The 9820-nt window shown below is 39.5% G+C and overlaps 2 protein-coding genes and 1 long non-coding RNA gene across 3 annotated transcripts in view; 1 reads left to right on the forward strand and 2 right to left on the reverse strand.

Moving 5' to 3' along the window:
- Positions 1 to 2096, forward strand: part of unc50 (unc-50 homolog (C. elegans)) — a 4554-nt gene extending 2458 nt beyond the window's left edge. Inside the window, exons 5-6 of the mRNA XM_035678008.1 lie at positions 602 to 709; positions 1400 to 2096. Of these exons, the coding sequence (XP_035533901.1) occupies positions 602 to 709; positions 1400 to 1536 (245 nt within the window). The 3' untranslated portion in view covers positions 1537 to 2096. The remainder of the gene's footprint in view (positions 1 to 601; positions 710 to 1399) is intronic.
- A 566-nt stretch (positions 2097 to 2662) lies between these two features.
- Positions 2663 to 6605, reverse strand: LOC118339734 (inosine-uridine preferring nucleoside hydrolase-like). Its single transcript, XM_035677447.1, has 8 exons — positions 5925 to 6605; positions 5073 to 5254; positions 4792 to 4971; positions 4499 to 4610; positions 4281 to 4417; positions 3441 to 3518; positions 3245 to 3361; positions 2663 to 3102 (listed from the first exon to the last, which is right to left on the reverse strand). The coding sequence occupies exons 2-8, from the start codon at positions 5247 to 5249 to the stop codon at positions 2950 to 2952; spliced, it is 954 nt and encodes a 317-aa protein (XP_035533340.1). The 5' UTR covers positions 5250 to 5254; positions 5925 to 6605; the 3' UTR covers positions 2663 to 2949.
- A 2358-nt stretch (positions 6606 to 8963) lies between these two features.
- Positions 8964 to 9620, reverse strand: LOC118340007. Its single transcript, XR_004797349.1, has 2 exons — positions 9522 to 9620; positions 8964 to 9210 (listed from the first exon to the last, which is right to left on the reverse strand). It is a non-coding gene; the product is annotated as an uncharacterized LOC118340007 (long non-coding RNA).
- Positions 9621 to 9820: the final 200 nt, after the last annotated feature.

Raw genomic sequence — 9820 nt, forward strand, 5'->3', positions numbered from 1 at the left:
TGTCTTCAATCTTATTTTGTTGAAAAAGTCCTGATATAATGGTATTGTGAATTATATTGAATCGTGTGTTTAGAGACATGTCTGGTCTCTAGTACACTTAAATGTGTTGACAGAAATAACGAGCCCTCCTCTGTCAACAGACGGAACCTGTAACCTTAGCGACTGTACACACACAATGTTTTTTGTTTTTTGGTCACATTGTGACAGTTCATTTTTTATCCACAAGGGGGAGCCTCTGAGTCATTGTTTAATGTGGGGCCGCTTAGTTCATTGATAGAGTAAGTTTAGAGACGCCGTGAGACTGCAACCAAAGTGTATTAGTCACACCGACATCACTTATCTTACTGAAGTGTTTCATTTTGTTTTGAATGTTTTCATCTGGATGATTTAACCTTCCTTGATATTAGTGTATTATTAAATGGATCAACTTTAGACTATTATGGAGCTTTCTACGGAAGAAAACTGTCACAGCAGATATCATCAGTGTGCCTGATGAAAGGTTACTGAGAAGACTGCAGATAATAGTACACCTGATATAACAACAAAATGCATGACAAACCTTCTGTATCAGCACACTCACACTTTGTTCGGTGTGTTTCAGATATTGTGGTAATAAACTCAGAGTGGTTCCTGGGATACTTCGTCGGGAACACTGTGTGGCTCATCGCCATCGGTTATTATCTCTACATCACGTTTTTAGGGTACAACGGTAAGTCCCATTCATGTTTTAATACATTGAGTTACGTTGTTATCAATCATTTTTCTTTACAGAATTGACTCTATTGACATTACATTGATTATCTTTAAGAAGTCCTTAACCGGAACTGATAAATAAATCATTAATCATCTTCTCTTTAGTCAGGATTTACTTATTTCTAGTCTTCTTATGTGAATTGATAATTTTAAGAGGCAAGTTTTTTAGATACCAAACAATATGTCAGTTAATTGAGGATGAGGAGGATTCTACACACAGGCTAATAGCCATTGATTGAAAACATGTAATTAATGCAGCACTACAGAGAGAGTGCCAACATAATGATAACTGTGATTTACTGCCATAAATGAAATTAAATGTACTACAAGGAGTTTTTAACTGGTTATAACAAGTCTCAGTATAACACAGAGGCCTCTCTATGAGCTACATAAACAATCGGATTCCCCTTGAAATCAATGAAACAAGCCGGTAGAAACAGTGTCCATAGGGGCCACCAGAATCAACACAAAATGAAAGGTCCTTGTAGGGGCTTTAAGGAGGTTGAGGGACCATTCATGTGAATGCGTCACCGTTTAGCATACCCTGTTAAAGGAGTCGGACTGTTCACTGTGAAGTTATAGGTCTGTAATGTTGGCAGTGTCTGCTGTCTGTCAGTGTGCTGATCTATTCGTCTGTTCCACACAGCTCTACCCTTCCTGAAGAACACTGTGGTGCTGCTCTACCCCTTCGCTCCGCTCGCCCTCGTCTACGTCCTCTCTGTCTCTCTGGGATGGAACTTCACTCAGGGTCTCTGCTGGTTTTACAAGTACAGAGTCCAGTAGGACCAGTTTGCCTCTGAGGTTGGACACTGGTCAGCTCCAGTCTGACTCTGAATCTGTTTTCAACCCACATTTAGGTGACAGAGATTCCACTTCCAGCTTCTGTCAGTCAACATCTGGTTGAGGAGGGTTCTGGTTAACTCTCTGTAAACTGGGACACTGAGCTGGTTGACTGTTTCTCAACTCTCAATTGACTCCTGTTGAATTTCTGTTTGGCTCTTATGTTGAGCTGGAGCTCCAGTCCGTGAACAGTGATACTAGTTGCAGAAACGGGGACGGGGATGAGATACAGCTTTTACGGTTGTTTTTTTTGTATGATTTGTAAATAGTACTCTGGCAGGTTGTAATATATACGCAGACGATTGTTTCTGAAGAGAAAGAATTTGCTTTGTTTCTTTGAGTTTTCTTATAAAAAGACTGAAAAAAATCAAATCGAATCCTGATTATTGAAGAGAAAAAAAGGAAAGTGGAGGAACATGGGATGCAAACTTAATTTTCCGTTTCTTTTTTTTCTAAAAGTGTACATTCCAAAGCACTTTCAATAAAAGGTTTTATTAACTTAAGTTGCCTTGGTTTTATGACCTGGAGGAATACATCAGATTCTTTCCTGTTGCTTTTCTGACAAATGTTTTTTGCCATTAGCATTGAATGTGATATAAAAATTATGTTAAATGTTACTGTGTTATAAGTTCCTAGGACATGCCTTAGAATAAACTATGTAATTTGGCTATTGGGAAAATGTAAACATGCTGAGACAGTTAACATAGTAAGAACCAGGGAATTAATACAATAGCAACAGGTACCGGTAGCAGGCAAGGTGAGCAATTAAACTTAAGTTTTAATATGAAATGTGTGGTATAGTTTAATTTGAAGTTGTGAACAGAAACCAAAATATAACAATCATTAAATAAAACATTTTAAGTTCTCACAACTCAATTACATTGTTTAATCTCAAGGCCCCTGGAGCCCTGGGGCAGTTGCTCACCTTGCCTGATTCCTAAACCAACCATGATAATGACATTTGTGAACACCACAGAGACATTGATCAGAGACATTTTTATTCCCTTATTCATGATTAAACTCAGTCTGTTTATTACCCACAGCCCAGAGTGAATTATGGGTTACAGAAACTCACATACACAGACACGGAAAAGCATTTAAATGCATCTACTTGTCATAGTGCTAGTTCAAGACATGTAGGGGAAATATATACTAATGCTACCACTCATATTTGGCCTATAATGCTGTAGAATAGATTTTTATTGGCACATTCTGATGGGGTAGTATATTTTAAGTCAGAGCAGCGCGAAGCTAAAAAAAATACACTCGCACCATTCCTCGAATCCATCTGCCTGAAAACGAGTTATTCTAAACGACCGGTGCGACCTGTAAAGATAGATTTTTAGAGAAGTTGTGCTATTTCAGTGCATCCATTAACATTTGTTTGAACCTCTCCAAGTCCACTTTCTTCATGATGGAGGCCTTATGTGTCTTGTTGAGCAGGCCCATGTAGTCCAAGACCATCATGCCTCGGGTGTGAGTCCCCTCCAACTCCACCGTCACTGCAAACTGAAGGAGGAAGAGGAGAAGTCTGTTACTAAAACCTCTTGTTTGTGTCTTTTCTGCAGATGCTTTAGTAGGAAGCCAGTGTCTTTTAATCACTTAGTTACACTTAATGAACATATTAAATGGTTGAAAGCAGCATTTTAACCTGTTCACTCTCCGTCACAAGGGCGTCATCGATGGCTGCAGCCACAGCGTAGGTGTCACAGGAGTTGAACCCAGGTCCTGCCACCAGCTCCTTCTGGTACCGCTCAGTCTGGACCATCTGCAGGGACAACAATCGAAGAGACGTGTGACATTTGTTCTGAATTCTTGTTCAGCGTGTTGAACTGAAACACTCGTACCTTCCTGGTGTGGTGGGAAATCCTCTCCATGAAACGGGCCTTGTCTGTGTCTTGGGCCAGCCAGGTGTCACAGAAAGACTGATGGAGGAAAAGACAAAAGACAAAGATGTCTGTTATTGTTGGCTCTATTACGGAAGCCCTGAGAAGAAAAGAAAATCTGTTGATCCATTTTAAAAGACATTTTCAAAATTTTTTTATTCTTCTGTGTGTTTATGACTTTGGAACAGATGAAAGAAGGACTTTGACAGGATCATTTTTCTAGGGAGTTAGTATAAGTTTTGGCTGATGATTTTTTTTAATTTTTTCTGTCAAGATGATTTTTTTAAGCATCTATTGTTATAATACTCATTTCGGCCACATTTGGCCTCTTGTGGCCGAAATGAGTATTACAACAATAGATGCTTTAAAAAAAAATACTAACTCCATAGAAAAATGTAGTGCACCACTACCCCATTTTCTAAATAGCACTCTTTTTTTCCAGGTGGGTTTTAATTTCTCTTAGAAATCTTGCCAAATGAAAGACATGACAGTAATGTTATACAGTAATGGCAAACACAGAAGCTATTTGTTTAGGGTGCATTTTTTTTTAGGTCAAGCATAATTCAAAGGAATGGCTGAATCTGCATTAATTGCAACTTCCTGGAGGGACAGAGGACACAGGAGAGAACACAATTTAGATCAGTCTTAGAAAATGGATCACCAGACTATTTTTTTCCTCACTTGCGTCTCAAGGCTTCCGTACCCTACACTTATTTCAGGTTCAATGTTTCCGGTCATGACTTCATTGGCAGTTTTGTTCATTGTTGCAACTTTAATTTATATAAGAAAGTAACAACAGACCCATGGCAGGCTGTTCCTGCAGCTGAACTCCCAGCTGGCGATATAGGTGGGACAGGTGTAGCGGTCCAGCACAACGTAGGCAGCCTCAGGGTCAGCCACAAAGTTAAACTCTCCACACTCACTGGTGTTACCCCTGGCTGTGTAAAACAATGTGCCCGACACTGAGTTTAACACTCACAGTTGATGTTAACACAAATAAAAACACACAGATAACATACAGTCAATGTTTCCACCCATGATGTAGAGCGCCTTCAGTTTCTTATGGATGGAAGGGGCCAGTTGCACTGCGACAGCCAGGTTAGTGAGGGGGGCCGTGGCAACCAGACTCACCTGCGCACACAGCAAGTGAGACAAATAAAGCCTTTAAACTTCAGCCAACATGTACCATCTGTTGTGGGTGCATGATTTTCACTCTTACTCACACTTATTTCAAAGGCTAATTATCAGACCAACTTCATCATAATGTGTTATGTGCTAGATTGGTGGCGATTGAGGTTCACCCTCTACCCACCTCTCCAGGGTTTTCTTTCACAATATCGATCATGGCCTGCACAGCTTTCTTCTTCTGCACCAGCTCCAGGCCTGGAGCGTCTGGATCCGGGACATCGCCCAGCCCGTCCTTCCCGTGGTAATCTCCAGCGTGGAGTTTTCGAGCCAGCAGGGGTTCTGCACAGCCACGGTACACTGGGATCTGTGGAGTATTATAGCTTATAAATAAAGTGAAGTCTAAGTCTAAGCTTTCATTTCATGCAACATGTTTCACATGCAAGCTTTCATATGGCAAAATCTTACATCCAGCCTGTTGCAGGTTTTCAGGACACGGAGTGTGTTCTTGCAGGCATTGTCTAGTACTGTGTTGCCATGGCAGCAGGTGATCCCCAGGATCTCCACATTGGGGGCTGCAAGGGCCATCATGATGGCCTGAGCGTCATCCACCCCTGTGTCCACGTCAAGGATCAACTTCTTCATCTTGTCTGGAGGAAATGGAAGAAGGAGGAGGATGTGTATTCAGAGAATGATTATTCTTGCATCCAAATAGGAATATTTTCAGCAGTGTCCTACTAGAATCTGACCCACATCAGCTTTGTCCTCCACTACACACAAACAGCTGTAGCTCATAAATCAATCATGGGCAGCTGTAATCTAGGTGAGCTCATTTGTCAGCTGCTAAAAAACACTCACATAGACAGAACCAGTGTGCTGGGAATTGGGAATGCACTCGTAATGTCACTCCAGTGCTGCACATTGTTGTTTAACACATTCTTCACATGAGTCAAAGAAGAAATATTTATGGGGTGGCAAGAGGGTGTCATGGCAGAAATGTGTGCTGATTTAATCACAAACAATCACATATATTACTATTTTCTTGAAAAAGTCCCTAAATTAATATATTTGAACTCAAAAACATTATATTATTACAGCACATTAGTAAAGCACTGATTAGAAACATCTAAAGGTAGCATTAGAAATCCATAATTCCGAATCTTCCATATACAGTCTTCTTTCACGGAACTTAAGCCTATCACTTAGTCTAAAATGCAGCCATAACAGATCTTTAAATTAATTTCCATTTCCTAACATGTTTTTTAATGAATCTATTGTGTTAAATTTAGAGGTAGGTAGAGAACAGAGAGATGAACTCACCTGTCAAAAAAGGTTTCAGCAACAAGGTTTATCCTTTTCCAAAGTGCACATCAACTGCAGTCCTAAAGTTAAAACTCTGCCACACTCTGCTTTTTATGCAGAAGGAAATGTGGAAAGGTTATGCAACAACCAAAAAACAAAAGCACAGGCATATTTCGTTAACCAATGGCAGCATAGTTGAGGATGGTTGTTGATTGATTCAAGCAAAAGAAAAGAATAGGAAGGGCTATATATAATGTAATGTACTGAAGTTACACAACAGTGTTAAGTTTGTTCCGTTCCTGTGTTGTGTTTTGCAGGCAAGGATCAGGATCAATTCCTCTTCCCAGTTGAGGACTTGTTTCTCATGTTTCATTATGTCTACAAGTCTACAACCACACCATATTTTTCTTCTTTTCATGGCAAGTTCTTAATAAAATTAAGTCTCTGTTTTCATGCCATTTGTTTGCACATCCGCAAGAGACTTTGATGGTCATCCCAGGCTGTACTGTTTGGTTCAGCTTGGTGTTGAGGCTTTTTGGATGAAGGATTTGACCAACCACTCTGCACTTCTTCATGTGTTCATACTTGGCCCTTAAATGAGAACACTGTGCACATCTGTGATTAAATGCATTATTCAAGCACAGTATCATTAATAATATAAATATGGCTCTGACTTTGAGAGAATCTCCCACTTTTAATGTGTTGCATGTAAAGGCAAATTTTATTGAGACCAGACAGGAACTTTGCGTGGTGCTATGATGAGTTAGTGCAAGGAGCTGAAAAGCCAGTGGAACATGTGGTTGATGTCACTTGAAAGCTGTCTGCTTGACAACTATTATTCCCTAGATGTGTGAGGCATTTGCTCCTAATTTTTATTTTTATTTTTATTTTTTGCAAGAACAAAATACTATACTCATTTCTTATTCCAGAGTGTGGAAATATGGCAGCTTCTTATTCATTTTAATGGATTTTGTGATAGCTGAAGTAGGTCTCTCAAATGTGAAAATGTCAGCTAAAGAGATGTACTAAAGGTGTATACTAAACTTTTGACTGATCTATAAATGAATAGTTGGAATATTTCCACTTTAATGAATGTCTTGAGGGTTACATGAATGACTGGAGAGGCAAACAATAGGCAGGAGGCGTTATTAGTCAATAGGTATCTAGCTTCAGTGAAGGACCACCTGTGTGTGCCTTTGCCTATGTGTCACTGAGTAAGTCTCTCTCAGTTTACATGTGTTTATGTAGAAGAGAGTGTACTCGTGCAATAATGTAAGTAAAGTAGATTTGGGGAGGGTCCGTTCACTGGACATGGTGGCACAAGCACATTTAAAAATTGTCACCTATTGATAGGTTAAGATGAAATGGAGCTATTTCAGGGTTAATCATAATTTAATTATCTGGCAGACAGAGCACAAAGGGTCACTTAATAAAACCACCTCAAGTATTAAATCAGATGTTCCCAGGGATCATCGTTTGGCCCATTGCATTTCTTTATTTACTTTTTTAACACGTTGGTGATTTACTACTTTACTTGAGTACTGCACAGATCTCCTTAAAGCTGTTCTAATCAGAGACCAATTCAGACTACGTCTCCACTAAGGCCAAGAAAGTGGAACACTTTGCACTCATTCCCTCCAAGTGTTTTAAAGAATTTTAAATTCTACCATCGGAATATGAAGCACAGAATGCTATAACTGAATGTTACCTCTCAGTAGTTTAAACTACACGTGAAGATGTTGCGTTCACTTTCGTTGTGTTCACATATCTGGGACCTACTCCAATAAAACTCAAGGTCTGCTCCAAGCTTTAAACTTTTCTATGTGCCACTGCCTTTCATTAATGCAATGTAACGGCACAGTGCAGTTTTATTCCCCTGTGTATTCTATTTTATTTCCTTTTAGCTCAGTTTTAGCTTCTTTTTTATTTTATTTCTTATGAATTGTGTTTCTTATATATCTTGCATGCATTATATGTAAAACACTTTTCTTGCCTTGTTGTCGAAAGGTGCTATATGAATCAGCTTACCTTGCCCTGCTTACACATTAACATGAGCCAGTAATAATGGACACACCAGTAGAAGTGGCATGGGTTGAGGAAAGACAAAGTTATTTCTAACTGTTAAAAAGTTAGACTAGTAAAAAAACATTTAAAATATGTTGACATCATGGTTAAAAATGTCTGTAGATGAGAATCGTAAGAGGTAATTGCTGTTTTTCCCAGTACTTGCTACACAGTCAACTGTCCATCTAAAAGAGTGAAAATAACATTAAAATCCTCACCTGATGAACAGATAGTGAAGAGTTGTGTATGAAAGAGGCAACAGGCAAACTGCCTCCATGGGTGTCTTTCTGCAGACCTTTGATAAAATGTATTACCTTTGACCTGTGTTCAGTGACTTCCAAAGAAGTGAGTAGTATTTTGAACTTTACAACAATGGGTAGTATTTACCATATTGTAAGATGTATTTATAGCTGCCTGCAGGGCTGCCTGTAATGGAAAACACACTGTTTACTGCTTTAGAGGAACAACAATAAAACAAAAGGGAGGAGCGTTGTTAGGTATTGAAAGCTTTTTATGGAAAGTCATTACTTTTAAAAGGTCCAGTGTGTAACAGGTAAGATTATCTATTGGCAAAGAATTGAATATAATATTCATAGGTATGTTTTCATTAGTGTTGTGTTAACTGTCTGTACAACTTATCTTATTCAGTATTCAGTCAAAGGGAACAGTGAAAAACATCTGTGAGACATCTGTGGTTTGAATATAACCTCATGCAGATCTTTGGTTTCCCGTGTGACAATAAAATGTGTATTCTAAGTATAGCTGATTGGGTGTGTTTTTCCTAGAATGAACATAAGAATGTTTCTTGTTTTGCAGGCCAGCTTTACAAAAGAAAAATTCAGCTGATGTCGGACGATACGACTTCCAGTTCATCCCAAATGTCAGTGCTCCATGCAAACCAGTCAAGTTCTTCCTCACCAAACTAGTGAAACCATTTTATAAACCTCACTCTGTGTATATGTGCATAACATAAGTACACACCAGAAAATGTTGTGTATTGTAATATTGTGTAATATTGTGTTTTCACACACCATTTTTATTTATTTTTGGGGACCAAATCCATGCATTCAGCTTGTTACAGTATCACTCTACTTCAATGAATTCATTAACATTTGCTTGAACTTCTCCAAGTCCACTTTCTTTATGATGAAGGCCTTGTTTTTCTTCTTCAGCAGATGCATGTAGTCCAGTACCATCATGCCTCGGGTGTAGGTCCCCTCCACCTCCACTGGCACGGCAGCTGGTGGAGGAACCACAGACATTTTGGAATAGAATGTAATAACAATTTTTCTTTTTCTTAGTATATTTTTGGGGCTTTTTATTGCCTTTATGACAGTGACAGCTGGAGACAGACAGGAAAGGGGGGCAGAGAGAGGGGATGACACGCAGCAAAGGGTCGCAGGTCGGATTAGAACCCTGGGCCGCTGCAGCAAGGACTCAGCCTCGGTACATGCATCGCCAGCTCTACCTACTGAGCCAACCGGGCGCCCTGGAATAATGATTGAAACTGAAGTTTTATACTTTAAAGACACAAAAGCAGTACATGCTCACCTCTTCAGACTCTTTTATGAATGAATCATCGATGGCGGCAGCCATGGCGTAGGTGTCACAGGAATTGAACCCTTTTCCTTCAGTGACCTCCTTTTGATATTCTGCTGAATGGGCTTTCTGCAGAAACAACACATCATGAAAACACAATTAGAATGTTGTAACTGAGGATCATATAGCACTGAAAGGACCAGAGGAGGACCATGGCATAAGCAGACTAAACAGCTGCCACTAGAGGGCCCCCAAACATCAAATGTCTCTGTTTTATCCACTTATTTATTGTCATACAGAAGCATGTATAG

The sequence above is a fragment of the Morone saxatilis genome, unplaced genomic scaffold, assembly GCF_004916995.1.
Source record: "Morone saxatilis isolate NCDOM2014 unplaced genomic scaffold, NCSU_SB_2.0 Contig6, whole genome shotgun sequence".
Lineage (NCBI taxonomy): Eukaryota > Metazoa > Chordata > Actinopteri > Moronidae > Morone > Morone saxatilis.